Source organism: Acanthochromis polyacanthus, chromosome 23, assembly GCF_021347895.1.
Source record: "Acanthochromis polyacanthus isolate Apoly-LR-REF ecotype Palm Island chromosome 23, KAUST_Apoly_ChrSc, whole genome shotgun sequence".
NCBI lineage: Eukaryota > Metazoa > Chordata > Actinopteri > Pomacentridae > Acanthochromis > Acanthochromis polyacanthus.
In genome coordinates this window covers 2682715-2706256 of record NC_067135.1, presented here as the reverse complement: position 1 = coordinate 2706256, position 23542 = coordinate 2682715, and the positions used below count along the sequence as shown (strand labels likewise).

The following is a 23542-nucleotide window of genomic DNA, read 5'->3' as shown; positions in this document are numbered from 1 at the left end:
ATAACAGTGACTAAAGTGTAACCAAGTCCAAAAATTACCCAAAGAAAGAACTCCCGTCTCCTGGGGGAACGCTCTGTCTGTTTAGTGCCGGCTCAATCTTAAAAGTAACAGAAATTTGCAAGTCATGTGTCACAGATGCAGGCCAGTAGGAAACAGAAAACTAGGCTCCTCACAGTTTCACAGCCTTTTAATGTGTCTTGCGCTGTCTCATAAAGAACAACAGACAGATAATGAGCAACTTTCTTTTATTTGCTTGCATACACGTAATGTAGTACATGTCGATTCACATACTGTAGGTACAGAGAAGGGTCGGTCGGTAGGATGGTTGGATCGTAGTGTGCTTTTGAAATGTGGAATACAACCTGATTTGAGAGGCTTTATCTGCATGTTTATACAGAATAACAAACAAGCACCTTCATTCACCCATATTTCCTTTCAAACATGGCCCCTCTGGCAGTGTAGATGATGACTAATCAAGATGCGGAGGCTAAAGCAGCCTTCCAGATGCGATGGATTCTGAAATTCTGAACTCTTAGAAACAAAAAGCTCAAGCAAGAAACTCAGGCAAGATGTGTTATTTTCAAAGATGTGGTCAAATAAAACCTGATAGCACTCTGTAAACACCATTATGTACTGGAACCTTTTTATTGTTCTGAAAATGGACACTCCAAGACCATAAATCTATCAAAACATCTACAAAAAACTTGATTGATGATGAAGCAGAGTTGCATTTGCGGCTGCTAACAATCCATCCCAGCGTAGCTAGTAGCACTGATACACGAGAGCTTTGTGTTTTGGCAGAAGTACAGTACACGAAGCAAAGAAAGTTTCTGGAGTGATAACCAAAATTAGTCGTCCAACTAACTGAAAAATTCCAGCTTTGAATGGACCACATTGTACAGGATGGTATTGTGCTGTAAACTACTCCAACAAACTACCAAGTAGAAGCTTAAAGAAACAACCATTGTGTGAATATTAGCTGTTGGTTTGCCACAAGCTCACATGATTCATGTACGCCATTATTTATTCACCAGGTCTGCATTGGGCTCAACCTCAGCCTAAAACCTTTATGTGCAAAAATCCAAGATTTTTCCACATTTTAATTGTTCTTTGAGGCTTTTTCAGTGCAAACTAAAAGTACACATAAAAACAGGTTGTTTCGATGTAGATCTGACATCGGGTAGCATGTATAGTACGCCAACATGTCATGGATTCTTGTCTTTTATGGCCGGAGATTGGAAAAGTATTTGCCTCAAATCCTGGAGAAATGACTCAGTGATACCACTATTAGTTCCTTATCATTGTCATTTCAAATCCACCTTTTAAACAACCACAAATTTCAAGCTGAAGCACTGGATGTGCATGTGCAGACCTCTCTATATGCAGCTGCTGCTTGGAGTCAAACACACAGCTCTCGGTTACAAACAGCGACATACAAGAGGAAAAGAGCGCATCACAAGTAACAGTGCAGCCAGGGAGCATTAATATACTGCGAGTGCAGACATTTATGGCATTTACATCAAAGCAAACCAACTTTGTAAGAAAGCTTTTCAAAAGTTATCAGCCAATTTGCCACCAAATTCCTCCTGTTCAAATATAACGGCTAAATTAGCTCAACATTAATGGAACGCACTGTTGCTTCCTATAAGAGTCTTTCTGTCTTTTGTTATGGAGCCTCCGATGTCCACTCATATCTCAGGAAGATAAACAAAAAAATAGTGTTTTTATAATCAAAAAATGTCAACCAATAATTTAATTGAAAACTGTCTGAAAATGCTTGTAAATGTTGCTTGTTTTCTCCAACCAACAGTCTAAAACTCAATCATGTGAATCTGAGAAAACAAAACAGAATTATTCTAGTTATTTGATTCTCGTCATTCATTTGGCAAACTGAACTCCCACATCCTGCTGATTTTATTGCTCTCCTGGCTTTTCCTGTGGCATCGGGTTTTAGTACAACACTATTATCCTTCCATTGATGAGACACCGAGAACAGCAAAACCATCCTATTCAGTTTTACTCAACACGTTAGTATTGTGGGATTCTGTGAACATTAGTAGCCTTATGGGCCACTAGCACAATTAGCTTTATTTCTAAGCCATTTTTCACCCATGCATTGTGACAGTGCAACTAGCCAATCACAACCCAACCTGATAAAAGGGGTATTTTTTCATTTGCAACATTTTGACATTTCAATTTACAGTCTTTTGTGTTTTCTTTTACCACAACTGCTTGCGCCCACATTAGGCTAGTGAGGAGCTAACTAGGCATGTTGGCTTGAAGTATACACAACAGATACAGAGAAGCACAGAGTAAATGATAAAGAGAAATGCTTTGGTATCTTGCTGGTTAGCTATTACAACTGCATCTGTGGTGGACTGATTACCATCTATGCTGATGATCTGCTTTGATTAGTATATTGTTTTGTGGCCGTGACGGGAAATTATGACAAAAGATGTAGCTGTAAAAGATCATGGCAGGTTAATTGCTGCACAAAGTGCCAGTAAAGTTTTGTTTTCATTACGTAGCTGTGTAGATAAGTCATACTGGTTTATATGGTTAAGTAACTTCAAGGTTTGTGGTCCTGTGACTTGGCTACAAACTGGATGTCAGCATTTTGAACTTTTAAGCATAGATTATACTCTGGTGGGGTTAGGGTTAGTGTTATAGGTTATATTTTCATGCCCGTGAGCACACAAGAGCCCAAATTTCATCCTCTTTCAAATTCGGCAAGAACTTCATCTGCATGTCTAGCCAAAATTCATGGTGGCCATGCTACAACCCAGTAGTATACAATAGGTCGTTGATGCGACCTACTGCACATCTATGCAGCCGTGTCTTACAAGCAGACTCCTTTGGACCAGAAAGTAGAATAATAGCAACAGTTAGACATCCGCATCTGTCCATTAGCTTGTTTGCACCTCATTTTAATCAATGATTTCTACTAATTTTCCATCAAGAGGAGTCTGCTTGAAAGACTTTAAGGCATACATGCGCAGTAGGTCATATCTGTGTATTCTGTTCATACATGCTAGCCCCAAACATGTGCGCTATTGCCCCTTGTAGAGCAGTCAGTAATGACATAAAATCCCTTCTGTACTCATGGAAAGTATAACACCGGCCTTACAAGTGACAATGCTGTTCTGAATTTTCCATCATTTAATTTTTTTAAAGTAGTTGTCAGAGGAAAAGAAACCGTAAAATTAGAAGCTGTTGTGGCTAACTCTTGAAAGACGCTCTTAGCTTAGCTTAGCTTAAAGACAGAAAAGTACAAAAGCATGTCTACCAATCAATGTAAGAACCTCTCAAATTAACTTATTTTTCTTGTTTCTTGAATCCGTTCACAGAAATGTGAAAATGACAGTTTCATTTCAGAGCTGCGGTACATTTGATGCCAAAGTCAGGCTAGCTGTTGCGCTCTTCTTCCAGCCCTTTTGCTAACTTTAACTAGCCGTTAGTGCCAAATTTAACATGCAAGAAGAAGATGATATTTATCTTCTTGTCACCTCACGTTTTCTTATAAAGATGAGCATTTTCCAGAATGTCGAACTTTCTTTTAACAGCTGACCAAATGTGTTTTGTTGTCTTTCAACAAACATGTTGCTAACCTGCTAAATCTTCTTAGCACATGTATTAGCAGAGCCACAATTGGTTTAAGAGCGTATTTCTATCCTAGACCACAGTGAAAATATTGCAGTCAACTTGTGATAAAGCACTTTGAAAGACACACTGATTATCTGATCTTCAACACATAAATCCATTAACTGACAATTATAATAGCCTTGGTTGAGAAGGTACATTTTGAGATCTATAATATACTGTAATTTTTGCCCACGCTGTTTAAACACAGACACAATTTATATTCATTATATTTGCAATGCATCGATAAATGTTAGTGGTTTGGTTCCGGAAAAAAAGTCCTCAAATTTCACAGTGATCAATGACTTCATAAGCCTCTGTATCCAGTCTCTGTGAAGTCCCCGTAGAAAATGAGTCAGCAGCCAGCGATCAGCGTTTCTTTAACATATTGCTTCATGCAACTTGGTGGAAAAACTCTTTGTATGTTTGGCACAGTTTAAATATAGATATTAATATACAAGCAGTGCATTATGGGACATAGACATTCAACAACAGCCACCCAAAAAGGTTCATTAAGACATATTTGAGTATTACTGTCTGATTAAGGATCAAAGTTATATATTTTATAACAGTATTTAATTGACACTTTATTTTTTTGCAAAACACATCCACACCCTTCATATACATCCAAAAAGAACATCCTCATGCGCGCACTCACACATACAAACAGCTCTTCTTTCGAGTGCTTCTTTGACACACTCTTATTCAAAAGAAAACTGACATTTCTTAATCTTGGCACAATTTGAGTTTCAGAAGGAAGCACTTTAATCTAGTGGTGGTTGTAAATGTCCAACATGAAGGGCAAACGTCCTGGGTAAGCTTAATGGAGGCTGCTATTCCTGACGTCGGAGCTTGGATGGATCTAGTTGGATAGTTAAACTCTTTCATCACGGTGTTGATAGATATTGGAAGGTTGCATTACATCCATAGCAGCGTGGCACTTTCTGCTCCTCCGATCCAGCCAGAGGCTAAAACTGGGAGGTTTCCGTGAAGGAGATTGCATCTGTCTTGTCGACGGTGAAGCCTCCGTTGACGTAGGATTTCTTCTCACACTCTTCATCATCCAAAGTGGCTTCCAGAGCAAAAGGGTTGGCGACATCCACGTCCGACGTCAGATCCATCCTCTCCAATTCCTTCCTGGAGAGTTTCTGAACGATGCCGGCTCCGTAAGCGTCGCCGAGCACGTTGATCATGGTGCGGAACCGATCCCTGAAACACACCAATCACAGTAAATCCACAGCATTGTCCTTCCGCTATGTTCTACCTGAGGTTTTCATAGAGAAAAAGTCTGCAGAGAAAGACAGTAAACTCACAGCAGCCAATCCACAGCCATTATCAGAGTGACATCATTTGCAGGTAGTCCAACAGCTGTTAAGACGATCACCATGGTGACAAGCCCGGCGTTAGGCACTCCTGCTGCTCCAATACTGGCAACTGTTGATGTTATACTGAAACAAGAATACACAATTTCACAAACTAATTTTCATGCTACCACACAAAAACTAATTGCCGTTATATCAGAAAATATTGAACCTTTGTTGTCACATCTTTGCATTTTGCAATTGTTTGCTAGAACCCTTGATTCAAGTCGTAGCCTTGTTCAAGTTGTAGTCTTCCACTGAAGAGGCCTTTAGATGACTTATGTGGATTTGATGGACTCATTGGAGGCTGTTCGCTTAGTACGTAGCATTGTGATAGTAAGAACTAAGCAAAAGAAAGATGCAAAGAGTACATTGTCTAGTGTTTTAGACATTCGAGACTGGATCATTTGTGTCCAAAGCAGGATCATTCAGACAAAAGTGAGCACAATCAGCAAAAGTTCTATCTAAAGAAGGCGTCTATACTGGTCTAGCAAGGTCAGATCCTTAGGGTGGGCTAAGACATGCTAGCATATTGAAACAACAGTCCTGTTTATTGGAGAATACCAGTTAGGATTAGGGCCAATAACAGAAGGATGTATATGAGTCTAACAGGAGATAGAAGGATTTATGCGGCAGCAAAAGACTGATCCCAAACACACCCCAAAGCTATAGGAAAAAGGATCGTAGAGAAAGGTCTAAATGTTATACTAGACAAAGGTACCTGCAGTCCCTAATACAATATTGTCTCCTAGCATTCGATATGCTTATGTTTTAAACCATCTACGTGCAGTCACAGACAAACCTCTGCCCTGGGAAACAATAAATCTGAATTTTATTGTTTTATAATCAACAATTACAAATGTCCATGACTAACTATGATGTACCTGATAGTAACAATCTGGCCCACATCTAGAGCATAGTCATTCAGCTGGGCAATGAAGATGGCGGCCACCGCTTCGTACAACGCCGTCCCGTCCATGTTAATGGTGGCACCCACTGGGAGGACGAAGCGGGTGATCCTCTTGTCGATGCGATTGTTCTCCTCGGCACATCGGAAGGTGACGGGCAGGGTAGCCGAGCTGGAGGAGAATATGAGGACCAGTCATGAAAATCTGTCTTCAACCTCAACAAATATTGTTCAGATATGAGGATTCTGACCTGGAGGAGATCATGAGAGCCGTCACCAGAGCCTGGGCCATTCCCAGTGTGAACGTATACGGGTTCTTCCTTACGATGATGAAGAAGATCAGTGGTAGACAGACGAGGGAGTGGATAGCTAACCTGAGGAACAAAACAGACACAGTTAGAGACTATAGGGCCTACTGTGTTACAAACAGATCCAGCAAGTGAACATGTTGGAAATCTTTAGGCTCTTGTTAACTACCAGTTTTAAGTATTTCAACCAATTTTGGCATTGCGGTTGGCAATAAATAATACAACATCCATGTACTTTGACCAATTCAGAGATGGCAGCGTAGTGGCTTCTGGAGCTTCCAGGATGAAGACCACCTTTAGGGATTTAAGGGGCCAGTTCTAGGACCAATATATTGATAAAAATGTGTGATGTACAGCTCAACCAAACTAACCAGTATCAGGTCACACATGATATTTATCTCTTTACCACTGGTAAACACTTGTGTATATATTTATTTGCCTTACAATTGGAAACTGAGTACTGATATCGTGCCACCTTATGTAATATTTGTGCTGGTTTGACAACAAAGAACCTTCAATTCTTGAGTCTGTCAGAGGCCCAAGCTAGAGTTTAGCTTCCCCCCATCTATTAGATCATATTGAATATTTTGTGATGAAATGCACCTTGGAAGTCGTTCCCAAAGTTTCAATGTACACAAAATCTGCAATCGCATAGACATTTCTATCAAAGAAACAGTGATTTTGAGATCCAGTAGTTCACTGTTTCCATGCCAATCCAAACTTTAAAGGTGTTCAAACTATGAGCAACACAGCACAAAGTGAAGGGAGGGTTACTGAAGGAACCAAGTGTACCCAAATGTAGCTTTGATGTCAAATTAACCTTGCAGCCTCGATGTTTTTCTTGCCATATCATCCCATTTTTAATTTAAACTGTGGGTCCATTACAGTTTTCTGCATGTGAAAGTCCAGATTCATTCATTGTATGGAAAGTTTTAGGTCTGTAAGTTGATACAAATCCTTAATATCCAGATAGTGGGACTGGATTGTACTCCCTTCTGACAATCCTTTTGCACAGTGCATATTCACTGGTGTGATCGCTGTCTGGAGTTTATCAGCAACTGTAACACTCTTCACTTCTCACAGCCCTAATTAAGTGTGGGATCAGAATTAATGGCCACGACATTCCTACTGATAAAGGGCTTTGGATAAACGGTTCAAATGTCAGTCGACTTCTCGATTCTCCGTTTCAGCCGCAGTGATTCTAACAAAAGGTTGTGAATGTTTGTCTTAGTTTTGATATTGAAAAGTCTTCTTTAAAGCCATTGTATTTTACTTTAAGAGCATTAGATCAAACGGTGAACATAGTGTGAAAAAATCCGATGTCGTCACATGAAGCACTCGGAACCTTGGACTCACCCTCTGACCTAACCGGAGGGGATTTACAGTACAGTCTTTAATGGTGTCACTTAGATTTAGAGGCAAGAGCAAAGCTTTCATTACTGCATCTGCAGGTTGAGCAGTTTTAAATGTCCTTGGCCCTTATCAGTGCCCACACAGAGCTCAGCTTTTACTGTATCATTGGAGGGAGAATCGGCCCAAATGTCAGAAATAAATCCCAGTGTCTGGTACAGGCGGATACAGAGTAATGGCGCAGCTTACCCAGTCAGCACCGTCACCATATAAAGGCCCATCTTCCTGAAGATATCCCAAGTTTCCACCTCAATGATCTTAGCAGCAATGAGGAACAGGATTCCTATGGGCATGTACCTGAGAAAAAATAAAGGTTGAGTTGGCCTACAGCATGAACCATTGAACCGTTTTATTGGTCAAAATGCAAATGAATTTGTTCATTTTTCTGGCCTTCACTGACAGCAAGATTAATCTCTGAGTTTCAAATGTTGCAGTTTTCCCATTACACACGGTGTAAACATGTATTTGAATGTTGTAGACACCAAAGATCCAAAGAGTTCTACCAACCAACATGGTTTCTGTTTCTCTTATGCAGCCTTGACTTTACCTAATTGAATGTATGTGTGTGTCTTACAAGTAGAAGTGCATGCTATATTCTGTTAGCTTAACAAGCTCAGTAATGGGGTAGCTGTGGACAACTGTAATCTGCAATTTGGGGCGAAAAGTAGTTTGTTACTGGAAACACAATGTTTTTCATGACATGATTGTGCTACTAAAAAGAACTACAGTTAACTAGCAGTGTTGCTACATAATTCTATAGGCGTTTTCTTGAAATCCTTCATGATTTAGATGGACTGTTTGCTACAAAACCCATTGCTAGTCTGATATAACAAGAAAACTGCCTCTACAAGTCAAATAGTACCATTGTTCTGGATCTGAACGGTTTGAACTGCCATGTTCATCAGCCTAATGCTGCCAAAAAGCAAGGATTGGTAAATAAGTTTGAACTATAATGAGATAGAACATGTGTTGTTGCTAGTTGTTAGCAATTTGTGTGATGTTGTGGCCCCTATATGTAGTCTACTAGGTAAAGAGCATTAGCTGTAAGCATTTCTGCTGTTGGTTCATTTATATGCTTCTTGTAGCAGATGTAGTTAGCATCCAGAAAGTGTTACTGAAAAATGTTTAAATGCAAGAGAAAGTCTTGGTAGAAGTCAAGAAATGTACCTTGAAGTAATTCATTTCCATGATCAGCATGAGAAAAGCTTTCTTGTTAGTCCAAATGAAAGGTTAGTTTCAAATATAGAGACTCATATATGGCTGTCCCAGTTGGGTTCATTGGGTCACATTTTAAAAGTTTCTACAAACTAAGTTTTAGATGGATGCAAAATCTCAAAATCTAGGGATCCATTCTTGAAAAGTACTCAGAAAATTTCTTTTGGATTTTAGTTTTAAAAACTGAACATGTGATCATGTGATGTCCTTAATACATACCACATAATAATCTGGACCAGTTTCATGGTTGCTTCATTCAGGGCGTCAAAAAATTCCAGGAGGATGCGACCCCTTTCTCCCATCTTCCCAATGATGAGGCCAAAAGCAACGCAGAACACGATAAGCCCCAATATGTTCATTCCATCCGAATATGAGCCGACGATCATGTACTCCTTAGTGATGTTCTGCCAAGACGGGACACAAAGACTCGATTCATTCAGCGAACCAAGACCAGGCCAAGAGGCTGCATTAGCTGACTCTAAAGACCCATTGATGAGCTGTGCAAATGTTTCTCGGGTACTACAGCCCACTGACCCGTGGCTACTTATGACTCATTATCGGGTCTTCTGTTGCCTTTACATCAGCTGCTGCTTGTCAGGTGCGGAAACGTGAAGCTGAAGTGCGGCAGGTGGATCCACAAGGACACATTGTTGTCATGTAAAGATCAAAACCCTTCCTGGAGGCTTGTAACATAAGACGCTGGTGACCTCTGGTGCAAGGGTAACTTTGCATGACAAACACCTATCATTAGCATTAAGGTGCTGATTATCTGTAGATAAAACGTGCACACATACCTCCACTGCTGCCTTGATAGTAGTTGTAAGAGGTGGGATTGTGGTGGTGTTGACTGAATCGTTCACGGGCTCCATCTCTGTGCGTTTAGTTTTGTACTAAAATGAAAGCGGATGCATTGACAGCTTCAGAGTTACATTCACCTCATACCGCTTACTCATCAAACCCGATGGACATTCAAATGACGCTTCAGTACAAGTAGACAGTGGAATTAATGATGGATGTTCCACGTCTCTTACCTGCTGAAAACAAGCCTGCACCAGATTTTCTGGAAACATGTTTCTGTTGATGGGAAAAGATGAGATTGGAAATGAAGGGAAGATCATTTTGTGCACTACAATCATTCCTTGATATGTGGTGCACTTCAATGACTCTTTAATCAATTCAAAATCCAGGTGGGAGTATTTTCATATTCATAGGGAGGCTGTGAACTTGAGAGGAAATGGAGCTAAAGCACTAAAATCAGCTTTTTACAGATGCCTTCTAATGAGATGCAAAGAATTTATCAATACAAAGTTGTGGCGTAATGAGATTTTCAGTGCTTCCTCTAGTTTTCAACTAAAATCACCTCCTGTAGTTAAATAAATTACTCAGAGGTTAGCTCAGAGACAAATTAAAGGCCTCGGTAGTCTGAGAAGTGTTTGATTTAGTCTAAAAATGCAAATGAAACCCCTTTCTGACAACCCAAATTACTTTAGATATTGAACATTTTAAGTGCTTTCCCAAGGTGACTTAACCTTTTGAGTTGATTTAACAGACATTCTGTCACTTACTCTTGAGAAAATTTTAACTTCTCCCTTGAACTTTGTTTAGTCATCTTTACACAGCTAAAGTATTACATCCCTTTTTGTTTGTTTAGCCAAATTCCTCTCATACCCATGGCCTCCTGTCATTTTAAAGATGCACACAAGGTGTTCTTTGGTGTTAAATATTGACAGGGCCTCTCCTGTCAATATTTAACAGCGATATACACGATCAGTCACAACATTAAACCAGGTCCAGATCAAAAGCCAGTGAGCTTAGGTGAATGAAAACTGGACTAGATTGACCTACAAAGCCTAAAGACTCTTTAAAGCATAATGTTTGATGTGGAAAACCATTATTTTTTCTGTTAAAATGTAAAAACATGGAGATTTCAGTGCATTTTTTTTTTTGCATCTGGACCAATTTAGACCAGTTTCAGATCAAAACCCAGAGGCTAGATGGGTTAAATCCGGAGTAGATCACAACATAGTTTTACTGGTACAAGCCCGAGCCATGAAGTCCCCATACAGGAACCCAGTGGACCCAAAAGATCCACTGCCGATGTCCCAGTGCCAGACATAAGAAGAAACCCATAGAGGTCCATGTTTATTTACTCAGTCAGAGCTGTTTTGGCCAAACTTCAGTTTAACTTTCGTCTGTTGTCAGATTTCAGCACCAAAACCACTTGGTTAATGTAAAGGCGGTGTGGTGTGAGTTAAAATAAACCCGTTCACAATGTTAACCAAATGCTACAAGGCAAATTTCTCTTGTCTGAAAAGGAGCAAGAAGACATTCCATCAGAGAACATTTGCCTACAGATATATGTCGTCTATTTCTGATGATTTGGGATATTTATAGGTCCATCAAACTAATCTGTGTGTTAAAAAATGACACCATGGGGTCCTGACAAGCCATTTGGAACAACGATAGACACTTTTGTCTTTGGATGCAGTTGAATGACATATTGTATGTTGTAGTTGATGACTGAATGTCCACTTTGGGTCATCAGGGAAATGACTGCGGACTCTAAACTCTCTTAATATTCATGAAACTTTTGCAATAAGTCACCTGACAAGGTCCAGCAGTGTGTCCACTGTCGTGACGTCAGGCGTGGTCCCAGTTCTGTCAATGTTGTCAGCTGTCTGAGAGACTCCAGGTTTGATAGTCATCACCAAAATAATTCCTGCAGACAATAACTGACAGTTATAGTAGCAATAACATCGACCACTGTTAAATACAAAACCAAATGATCGACTCCAGGATGTTAAACAGGAGACTTTGAAGGAAGCCTACAGACAAAGAGAATATCAACTCACCAAGAATAACTGCAATGACTGTTGTTGAGAAGTAATAAACAACAGCTCGTAGACCTATCTTTCCTGACACCTCGGAGTCCAGGGCTGCAACACCTGTCCACAAAAAGCACAATTATACTTGAACCAAAGGGTCATCGTATGAAGTCTCTGCACCTCAAAGGTCTTCATATTTGTGTCTGTGTGGAAAATTTATCAGATTAAAGATTTTACAGCTTTAGTGCATCGACAGGTAATAAGAACCCCCCCAAAAAAAATCAGAAGCCTGTGATTCCAGGTCAGTGTACGAACCACAAACCTTGCTATTCTAGTATTTAACGCAATGCTGGCAATTTCTGTGCAATGGAAATGCTGTAGCTCAGGTGGATGAGTGGGTTGTCCCCCAAGGTTGGCGGTTCGATCCCAAGATTCTGAATCCAAAGCTGATCCCAATGGTCACCATTGGGCGCCATTGGTTTGTACATGGTGAAACACATTGTAAAGCACTTTGAGCACCAAAAAAGGTAGAAAAGCACTTTCTAAATGCAAACCATTTACAGTATACTTGTTGTGTACTATACAAATCTACATGTCTACAATATTAACTAGACTTAGGGTCGTTTTAAAAGAGCATCTTGTACTTTCATTGAAAACCAAGCACTAGCTTAATTCGGCCACACTGAGCACTCTGTTCCTAATGGATGAATATTGAATTATTATCATTTTAGGTACCAAGTGTAAAAAAAATGTTGGTAGTTTACTTCAGGATGATATACCACAAGTTCTCAAAATTAAACATCGGAATGCATTGGTGGTTCAGGCGCGTGTGTTTTCAGATCTGATGCCTCTGCTGGATCTGTTGGCTAATCTTCTGCCACTGGTTATCACATACTTGATCTGGTTATAGTAGGGAAAGTTTTGGGGTTAAGTAACTGCTTAATGGGTGACTCCCACTGCAGGACCTTTGGACAGCTTTAGACAGAGGCTTACAGGAACAGTCCTGTAATTGACCCTATCAGCTTTTCAGATCAGAAAGCCAACGGTAAATGCACCAAAGCAATAAAAGTTACTGGTAATTCTATTCAGGTTGATTTTCCATTGATTCTCTGAGCTTGTTTGATGGGGGAAAATGAGCTCAAGTGTGAGCTAAAGTAGTGGCACACAGGTGGAGAAAACTCAAGGGAAATGCAGGAGGGAACAACAAATCCCAGCAGTCAACAACAGCCAGCTCAGGTGCCTGTATCATGGACAAACAATGGAACACAGTGCCAAGGTGGAAAAGCAACATTTATCATCATTTATAAGCTTTCTATGAACTCTGCTCAGTTGGTTCGATGTGTTTAAGAAGTACAGTCAGTGTAAAGCTGTGGTTTTAAAGATGCCACATGATCTTTGAGCTGCTTCTTTATTTAATTCCATTCTGACGGGCAGCAGTGATACGCCGGTGTGGGTGAGATGAAGGGATTAGTCAGAGGAGATGTAATGCAGCTGCTGCACGACTTTCTTCGACAGTCGCCTGAAGTGTCAGTTATCTCACTGGAGTGACTGGAGGGTGTTACTCCTCACTGGTTTCCTCTCGCTGGAAGGTAGATGTGTGAGTGGAACCAGATAGGTGTTCACTCTAATAGGCTAAACTCAATCTCATCAGTGGATGCTCATCTCTAGACATCTTTCAAGTCTTTATTCCATCCGCCACATGCTTAAACTATTAACTGATGAACTTTTTGGTCTTTAAAATATCAGAAAGGGGTGAAAAATCATCAAAATTGTCTCTAGATTTTTGGACTGATTAATCAGATTTGCTTGAGTTGTGCCTTACATATAGCCTAGCCACGCTAGACCCAGCTCTGAAGGCACAAGGGTCTAGGAACTCTTGACAGGGAGGGAGGCGGGCTAAAAGGTTGTCTTTCAAATCACTCTGCAGCAATTGGGTAGGTATACAACCAATCAGCGCAATGAATAGGCTGACGTAGTTCCTAGAGCGCCGGAAATCAGAGGATGCGGGAGTTCGGTGAAGCCTTATTTATACAGTCAATGGGTGAAGCTCAAGTATATTACAGGCATGTTAACAGAAAAATTATTCAGAGTCGGTGCTAATGGAGCTCAATGACTGTTGTCGTTTTTGTTGTCGACCCTGGCAGAGAATTAAAGTCGTTGCCGTGGGTTGTCTAGCACGACAAGGCTAGTTGTTTCCGGTTGTTTCTGTCAGAATCGTCGCGCCTCTGTCATCACTTAGTTACGCCCGCCTTCTGACTCTACACTTCATGGTGATTGGTCCGGCCAGTTTTAGGAGCATCCAGCCTCGAGCCTTATGGAGGGTAACTAGACCCACCCTGGCAGAGAATTAAATTCGTTGCCGTGGGTTGTCTAGCGCGGCTAGGCTACCTTACATACACTATTGTTCAAAATATTACTGAATTGGCATAAGGAGGGATTAAGGTCAATGGTAAGGTTACGTCGTAGAGCCAAAACATTTGACCACACTTTGCTAATATGCTCCAGTATTCCCAAACAGAACCTTACCAACCAAGGAGTGCACTCTTTAATCCTATAATTCCTTAATTAGAGCGAGTTTAGTCTTGCTCCAGCACACTTTCCCTGCATAGTCCTTATGGTCCGTCCCTTCTCCAATCGTTATCAGCAGGGATGAGTGTTGACCCGAGGCCTGCACTACAAAGCAAGTTCAGCAAAGCCTGAATTTATTTTCTTTGTCCGGCTTCACTAAGCCTAACAATCGCAGTCAAGCTAAGTGGTCACATAAAACTGCTTATTACCTCATTAAATCAACCAATGGTGTTGGCACCAGATGAACAGTTTCTTTGTCATCGGAAGACCAAACTAAAGTCCTGAAACCAATATGAGGAATTTAAAAATATAATACAGGCAAGAAAGAAAGAGCTGATGCAACCAAAACCAGGAATAATCAAGGCTTTAGTGGTTTATCTGTCTCTGTTTTAGGATTCTATTGCTATACAAATACTACAAGAGCAATTAAATGGCTTTGAAATTTCTTGAATTCAAATGGGGAAAATGATAAACCATTGGAGACTGGTGTTTCTGCCAATGAGAATGGCTATTTATTATATCTATCCTAAGAGACCCTCTCAGTATCAATGCACCAAGTTGTATTTTAGCAATTAGCGGTTAGCAGTAGTACAGGCATCGGGAGCACAGATATCTGGTTTTCTTGACTTGGTTCATACCTTGCTGTTGTTCATGTTTTGCAATGCAGTAATCGGTTCAAGTTACCTGTTATCATGCTGGAAATGATGAGCGGCAGGATGACCAGCTTCAGCATTCGCATTAGGATCTCTCCTGGGAAGCCAAAATACTGCGTGTCGAGGTAGGAGAGGGGTGCAAACTGTCTGACCAGGATGCCCAAAGCGATTCCTGGAACAGCAGGAGAAGAAGAGTCAAATCTAGAAATCTGCTTGGGTTCAGTTCTAAGGACAGACAAGGACAGAGCAGCATTGAAACTACATGTCTCACTATCGCACAATTTCGCAGATCAGTGGTGTTTTGTCATGGCGGATTCATGCTGTATTTTCCAGCTATAAATGCCACATGTGTTCACCTCAGCGGAAACTGTCTTATCTCTCAAAACAGACCACCATTAAAGATGACTGTAAAAAACACCAGTGGATGACACAACCGCAGTTATACATCAATACAGAACCTACTGGAAGTATCCTACGTAGCTAGCTTGTTCTTGCACTTTCGTGACTTTTGCACTCCTTTGTTTTTTGTTTCTAAGAGCCCTGTAATGGTACATTTCTCCTTTGTGAGATCAATAAAGTCTATCTTATCTTATTTTATCTTATCTGTTTCTCACCAACATTTGTTCATGTTTGGCTGACTGCAGAGTCTCCGCAGGGCATAATTGTTCAATCTAGTTGTGGAAACTACCCTGAACCACTGCACCGGTACTTGTTGTGTACCATTTAACAGCTGTATAACCTCTTATTGGAAGTAAAAGAAGAATCTAGCATCTTAGTGTTGCACATAAATCTCCAGTGGACAAAATGTGTTCACAAATTCTCATTTTTATCGGTATTGTACCTATCTTGGTGACCATTTTTGCTCCTCTTTTTGGTTGTAGCACTCTTTAATTTGGTCATTTAGTTTCTTTCAGGTGTCTTTGCATTCAAATTGCCATTTTTATGAGTTATTGCATCTCTTTATAGCCTTTTTTTTTGTTGCATTTTTCAGGTAATTTTGAACCCCGTTGCCTGCTTTTGTGATTGTATATCATCTTTTTTGGTCATTTAATCCCTACTCTGCAGCTGTTTGATCAGACATTCAGCACCAGTGGCATCACATCCTACACTGCTAATTTCCTGGTATTGATTTCATATCGCCTCTGCGACCCATTTATCTGTTTTTTTATTTGAGCAAATAAACTGTGGTTCCTCTTTCTGTCCTCAGAATAAACACAAGGACAGTCCTGGAAAACAAAAAAACACAAAAGACAAATAGACTGCAATATTTCTTGTTAATCTGACAATTTGGATTGGTGTACGATTGTGAAGCTTGTAAAGATTGACTGTGATTTTATAATATAATAGCGTTAGATAACAAGCAAATTTACCCCAGCCTAATTGCGGTGTTTTTTTAGGGTCGGCCTCAAGTCGATAATATGAATGATGATATGGATGATGATGATAATGAACTTGAGGACATTGAGTTCCAAAGTAATATAAAACAACTTTTATGGACTTAAAATGAACATGTCATCTGGGAGAGGCTTGTTGATTGTGAAGCAATTAAGGTAAAAGAGTAACTGATCGACTTTACTGCTGCAGGACCCCACCTCTGAGCTACACCTGCAGGACATATAAACCTCTATAAACTCTGTATCGCTGTCAAAACGGCACATGCAAATCAGTTAAAATGCACCAGTTTGGAATAAACACCTCAGTCTTACACAAGCATGCCCGTTTTCCCATTACACTGAAAAAGCCCAAAAAAGTCCATACAACTGGAGCTAATTTTGCCAACATTGCTTGGCTCAGGCTAAGAGGTTTGAGGTTTTGAGCTCAATGTCTCATTTTTGTCGTTTTCTGTCTCGATTTTGACGTTTCATGTCTTGTTTTGTTGTATTGTGTGTCATTTTGTTATTTAGTGTATCGTTTGTGTCATTTTGTGTCTCATTTCTGTCATTTTCTATCTTGATTTTGTCGTTTTGTGTCTCGTTTTTGTCATTTTATGACTCGTTTTGTCATTTCGCGTCTCAATTTTGTCGTTTTCTGTCTCGAGTTTGTCGTTTCATTTCTCATTTTTGTCATGTTGTGTCTTGATTTTGTCGTTTAGTATCTCATTCTGTCATTTTGTGTCTGGATTTTGTCATTTTGTGTCTCATTTTGTCATTTTGTGTCTCATTTTTGTCATTTGGTGTCTCATTTTTGTCGTTTTCTGTCACGATTTTGTCATTTCATTTCTCATTTTTGTCATGTTGTGTCTTGATTTTGTCGTTTCATGTCTCGTTCTGTCATTTTGTGTCTCGATTTTGTCATTTTGTGTCTCGTTTTTGTCATTTTCCGTCTCGTTTAGCCATTTCGCATCTCAATTTTGTCATTTTCTGTCTCTATTTTGTCATATTGTGTCTCGGTTTTGTCGTTTCGTGTCTCGTTTTTGTTGTTTTCTACTTACATGTGAGAAAATAAAGCAATCTTTCATTTTTTCTCTTCGAAATAAATCCTAAAGTGTTAAAATCTGACATCATCCTTTCTTTTGAAGTTAAATACAGCAGAAATCTGGAGTCAGAACACGTATTTTGCCTGATTTCAAGCCCGTACGTGTCTCTATGCCCTGCTCTGTCGCCTCAGACCTCCATCAGCTGTCACCTCAGTCTGGTCACGTTTGACTGAGACACTTTCAGACGGAGGCTACGTCTCCTCCAGCATCCGACACTCAAATCCCCCAAAAACCTTCCATCCCCGTGCTCCTTTTGCACACATTCAGACACATTATGCTGTTGCTGTGCAGCCCCGGCCAGAAGAGGCTGATTTAGTCCAGCGGCACGAAGCCAGCCTCGAAATAAAGCAACACAAAAACAGCGAGAAGTGGATAAAATGGCATCAGTGAAGGTGAAAGCATCCATACCGAGCACCACTGATACAACGGTGGCTATCAGCAGCCAGTTCCTCCTCAGCAAGCCTCTCAGATTCACGCCTCGTCGCTCTTTGTTGCCCATCATGTCCATGCTCTTTTCTCTTTTCCTTTGAATAAAAAAACAATAGGGGAGAGACGACAACGGCCCCCGTGGAGACACAAAAGAGTCCTGCGGTCCTGGATGTCAGATGCAGCCGAGGAAGAGGAGGAGGAGGAGGAAGGAGCAGCGGCGTTGCTACGGCAAAGGATGCAGCCGTCAGACGCTGCTGATGGTTGGTGTGTGTTTGAGGAAGAGTGTGTGTGAGAGTGTGTGTGAGATCGAGGGAGGAGGGAGGGAGGAAACCTTCTCCTTCCTCCTCCCTTCCCCCAACATGTTCACCTTTTTAACAGTTTGGTCAATCTGTAACTGAGAGACTTCTGAAGTTCATGGGATTTATCTTTATTAAAAATAAAAATAACTAATGTTTTTATGTTCGTTATGATCATGTCTTTATAAATTCCTTCATTATGTATTATGAAAACAATCACTTATTGATAAAAATGACTGGTTATCACTAAAATATCAATTAAATAACCGTCTGAATTTAATAACAACCACCTTCTAGTTGGCTAAACAATAATAAAATGAGCTGAGTCAGACATTGTTTTGTCATTTTGTGTTTTGTTTTGTTGTTTTTTGTCTCGTTTTTGTCATTTGGTGTCTTGATTTTGTCGTTTTCTGCCTCAGTTTTGTCATTTTGTGTTCTGTTTTGTTGTTTTTTGTCTCGTTTTTGTCATCCAGTGTCTCTTTTTTGTCATTATGTGTTTTGTTTTTTTCATTTTATATCTCATTTTTGTCATTTTGTGTCTCGATTTTGTCATTTTGTGTATTGGTTTTGTCATTTTGTATTTTGTTTTGTCATTTTGTGTATTGGTTTTGTCATTTTGTGTTTTGTTTTGTCATTTTGTGTATTGGTTTTGTCGTTTTCTGTCTTGCTTTTGCCATTTTGTGTTTCATTTTTGTCATTTTGTGTCTCAATTTTGTCGTTTCGTGTATTGTTTTTGTTGTTTTCTGCCTGTTTTGTCATTTTGTGTCTCGTTTTTGTCATTTTGTGAATGCCTGCATTAGAAGTTGGTCCTGATGAATGAACACTTAAAAATGCTTTAGTCGCTGCAGATGCTGTTCAAATGTGATGCTGCAGCTGCTGAATTCCGTCAAAAACACATCATTTTAATAGCAGATTGTGGTTTTGGAAATTTAATGAACGTAAACCACATATTTTAGATCACAATTAAAATATTGTTGAGTTATTTAAGGCAGTTTTATGTTGGTACAGCACACTGAAGTTGAAATGTTTTCCATAAAAAATGAATACATGTTTAACATGTGCAACCAGGAATGCCTCCGATCAACCCCCTGCCTCATGTTTTGCCCCCAACTTAATTACTCTGGTCTCCACGGGGCTCTTTCACAATAAAACCAGGCAGCAGGTGGGAATAAGCTGCTGCACTAATAACCTATGGGCTGTTTTTATTAGAGGGATGTTCTCTATCTGCATTTTGGATGGTGTGACCTGAACTCTCGCGCCACCTGGAGCGAAAAATGTGGGCAAAATACTTCACAAACTAATGCAGAGATTGGCGTCGGCCAAAAGTCCCAAATTCTTGGTTGCTATGATGATGACTTTGAACTACTGGTACCAGCCTCCATCTCCAAACATAACCCCTCCCAGGGTTTATCATTTATTCCTTCATCCATAAGAACTGTTTTACTACAAACTTATTAACAAATAGCTCCTTTTTTCCCGAAAGTAACCATATAGTCATCACTTAACACAAAGTCAAAGAAAAAAACAGGTTTTAACCAAATCTGGCCAAAAAAAAATAGAAAGAAACTGTGCCCTTTCTAAGTGTGCTCTAGGTCACTTCTGTTATCGTTTAGAAGCGATAAAGAGTTTTTAAATGTGTGTTTGGGGACATTTTTTGTGTCTTTTGGCAAGAGGAACCGCTGGCAGCCGGGTTCTAATCTGGTGTCACAGCTCCCTTCTGTGGACAGAATGCAGCGTGTCCCGCAGACTGACTGGTTTCCGTTGACATGCATTGTTCAAATCCTTTCAGTGCTACTTACTGTCCAATCCTCTTTGTGTTGTGTTTTTAAACACGCCACAAAGGGGATTATTTTCTCTTTTTATTCAATTGTCTGGGCTTACAACTGCACAGGCAACAGAATAAAAAAATAAAAGGAAATGTGGCTGATTAGGATGAAAAATGAAGCAGCTGATTCCTCTTCCTAGCCTCTACTGAGTGTTTTAATCCAGTCGAAAAGTCTGTTCAGTTTCACAGTGTGATGTTTGTAAGGATTTATGGTAAAAAAAAAAAAAAAAAAGGTTATATCTGGCAGTTTTTTAAATAATTAAAAGTTAAAACACACTGATACAGATGACATCTTTCTAACACAGAGCAATAGTTTATGGAATGAGGAAATGAGAAAACACCATCATGAAAAAAAAGCAACAAGGAAACACCAGAAGCAGGGAAAGTTCAAATCTGTTCATGCAAAATCAGACAATAATAAAAGGAGAAGTAAAAAAAAAGACAGAAAAGGTGGTCTAAACCACAACCCAAACACAGCCTTACAGTAGTGCTTCCAATGTTAAACCATTCTGGAAAACACAAAACTTTAAACCCATTTTTCTCAAAAACTACAGAATGTGGGTCAGACCACTCTACATCACAACTCGTATTGTCCAAGATGCTTCAAAAATGATCCAAACTGATCCAAAATTATTTGAAAATGATCCAGAATTGCGGGAAAAAATTCCACAAATCATCTAAAATTATTTAAATTTGGTCAGAATGACATGAAAATAATCTAAAATTACCGTAAAATGAACCAAAATCAGTCCAAATTTCTCTCAAGCGATTAAAAATGATCCAAAGTGACTGAAAATTTGCAGAATGACACTAAATTTGTCCAAGATGATTTAAAAATCATCCAAAATGACTCAAAACTAGTCTAAAATGACTTGAAAATTGGCAAAAATTGCAGAAAATTTATTTATTGTTTGTTATCATCATCATCATCATCATCATGTTAGATTTCTGCAGCATCTTCCTGGCATATCTCCGCTGCCACCTGCTGGTGACGTCTTGTTATCTGAAATTGCTTTATTTTGAAGGTGTTGACCGGAAGTTCTTGTCCTCATGTCGTGTGATTGACAGCGGCAGCCAGTCGTGCAGGGAGCGGCAGGCTGCAGGTCTGGTGTGGACATGAGAGGAAGTCCGATGTGTTAAGCTGGTAGTCTCCCGGTGAACAGGCCGCTGCTACAGCAGCATCTTTCTGCTCGACCGGCCCGGTGGCTGCCGTCGCTTCTAACGCGGCTAGCTAGCTAGCTCCCCTCCACCAGTTTAAGGCGGTTCACCAGAGCGGGGAACCAGCGGGGCCTCTCCGGATAGTACGACTCGGTTTACGGAGCTTAACGCCGGGCTTCATTTTCCGGAGCAACATCCTGCCGAGATGGGTGAGTAGACGGCTAGCTAGGGAACTGTTTCCTCCCTTTAGTTGGAGCTTAAAACGTATTTTATTAATTTATTTTTTACGAAGAAGCGAATGAAGCGTTTATCGGCTGCCGCTGCGTGTCACGCATTAGCACCCGTGAACCCGTCTGCTGCCTTCATGGCTCTCTGTTGTCGTTTATTTTAACGGCGACTAAAAAGAAAAAAAAAGCTGACTAAAAACTGCGTGTGCGTGCGTGTGTGCGTGCACGCCTTCTCGGGTGGGGTAGTATCCTCCCTGACTCTCCGTCCACACCGGCAGCTCGTGATTTATCCCATTATTATCGTTATTATTCCATTTTAGCAACTGCACCTCCTCTCAGCCCCCCGGGGAGGAGGTGGAGGAGATCCAGCTGGGACCCGGGACTTGCTCTCAGGTCCCGGCGGGTAGATGAACGCTACACATCCCCCTGAAATGGCAGAGAGCTGCTGATGGTGTAGATGGCACTCCTCCATGTCCACAGCTGTTATGCAATAGCATCCAGCAGCCCACTCTGAGATGCTGCTGCTGCTCTCTAATCTCACCGCTTCTACTGCTCGTTGGATGTTTATGACCACTCTGATTGCTAGGTATTATTGTGGTGCAATTATGTGCAAAAGATCACCTTAGATCTATCACATCTGCATAAACTGTCAGTTATAGATGCTATTCAAGGATGCCTCCACCGATAGTTTAGTGATATCCAGTCATTTACTGTTAAAAGCTGAGACACAAAACAACAAAACAAGACAGAAAATGACAAACAAGACACAAAATGACAAAACAATAAAACAAGACACAAAATGGGACACAAAACGACAAAAATGAGAAGGAAAATGACAAAACAGAGACACGAAACGACAAAAATTAGACAGAAAATGACAAAAACGAGACGCAAAACCACAAAAATTACAGAACAAAGACATGAAACAACAGCATCAGCCAGGTCGCTGCAATCCTTATGCAATTTTTTTCACCCACGATACGACAAGTTAGGGTTAGTTCGTATCGTGGGTGAATTGAACCGACCGTAACACAGGTGTTGTATTCATAAGCTGCTTATTGAACAGGCATTAGCAGCCTTGTACATGATTAATATCACGCACTGCACAGATCGATGTGCATTACAGGTCCGCTCTTTGCTCGGTTAATGCGACTCTGAGACGTTTCTGAGAAGATCCCATAGACGAAACCTTCGTTAGCAGGAAAATAAGCATTTGTTGTGACGAATGGAAGATTGAGTGTATGTGGTTGGCAGTGCAGCAGATTGAGGCCGTGGAGGGCACTTAATGGAGTCAGGAGAGTAGGAAAAAGTGGTGAGAAGATGTTCTCGATGTTGTTGGGTTGACGAGAAATTAGCTCACTAGCTTTGTCGTAAAGAACCACAGACTTCAAGCAGATTGCGGAGATGATAAAATGAATGAAATGAAGAACAAAAGAGGAAAACCGATCTTGCAGATATCAAGAATTGGTGTCTTTAATAGCCTTTAGTGCATCTGTTCTGCTTTATAGCCCTTCTACAAATGTTGTTACGTAAATTCTACTCATGTACGCCGATGACATTCCGCTCTATTTACTGAATGCTCTCTAAGTGACCCCACACCAAGCCTGGCATTTTTCTGTTCTGCGTTTTTTCTTGTCGCTTATTGGATGACAGGAACAACTAGTAAGTGAGGAAGAAGTCTAATATTTACATTTGGAACTACAATTTTACGTAAAAAGCGTAGAGATTCGTACCTGTATTGACCGCTCTGTCTAAAGTGTTTCTGTATTTACAGCAGTAGTCTTATTATTTAATAGCCAGTTTATCCACAAAATGACAAAAGTAAGACAAAAAACACAAGCGAGACAAAAAGGAAACGCAAAACGACAAAAAAGAGAAACAAAATGACAAAAACATGAGATAAACAACACAGACAAAATAACAAAAAAAACGACAAAATATGACAAAAGGAGAAACAATCATTTTGTTTCTTGTTTTTGTTGTTTTGTGTTTCACTTTATTTGTCGTTTTGCATATTGTTTTTGTCGTTTTTTGTGTCTCACTTGTGTTATATGTCTATTTTTTGTCATTTTGTTTCTCATTTTTGTCATTTTGTGTCCCATTTTTTGTAATATTTTGTCTTGGTTGTGTTGGGGTTTTTTATCTGACTTTTGTTGTTTGTTCCATGTTTTTGTCATTTTGTTTCTCATTTTTGTCATTTTGTGTCCCATTTTTTGTAATATTTTGTCTTGGTTGTGTTGTTTTT

At 40.1% G+C, this 23542-nt stretch overlaps 2 protein-coding genes across 3 annotated transcripts in view; one reads left to right on the top strand and one right to left on the bottom strand.

Annotated features, from left to right (window-relative positions):
• Positions 1-228: 228 nt before the first annotated feature.
• Positions 229-18076, bottom strand: slc1a1 (solute carrier family 1 member 1). The gene is made up of 12 exons (XM_022203468.2): positions 17771-18076; positions 14918-15058; positions 11693-11785; positions 11445-11559; positions 9872-9914; positions 9635-9730; positions 9060-9244; positions 7815-7922; positions 6159-6281; positions 5885-6079; positions 4953-5087; positions 229-4848 (listed from the first exon to the last, which is right to left on the bottom strand). The coding sequence occupies exons 1-12, from the start codon at positions 17868-17870 to the stop codon at positions 4608-4610; spliced, it is 1575 nt and encodes a 524-aa protein (XP_022059160.1). The 5' UTR covers positions 17871-18076; the 3' UTR covers positions 229-4607.
• Positions 18077-20959: 2883 nt separating this feature from the next.
• Positions 20960-23542, top strand: part of rap1gds1 (RAP1, GTP-GDP dissociation stimulator 1) — a 31157-nt gene continuing 28574 nt past the window's right edge. Inside the window, exon 1 of one of the 2 annotated variants that reach the window (XM_022203469.2) lies at positions 20960-21279. In XM_022203469.2, coding sequence (XP_022059161.1) covers positions 21276-21279 — 4 coding nt within the window. In that variant the 5' untranslated portion in view covers positions 20960-21275. The remainder of the gene's footprint in view (positions 21280-23542) is intronic. The other variant, XM_022203470.2, reaches the window with a different exon arrangement.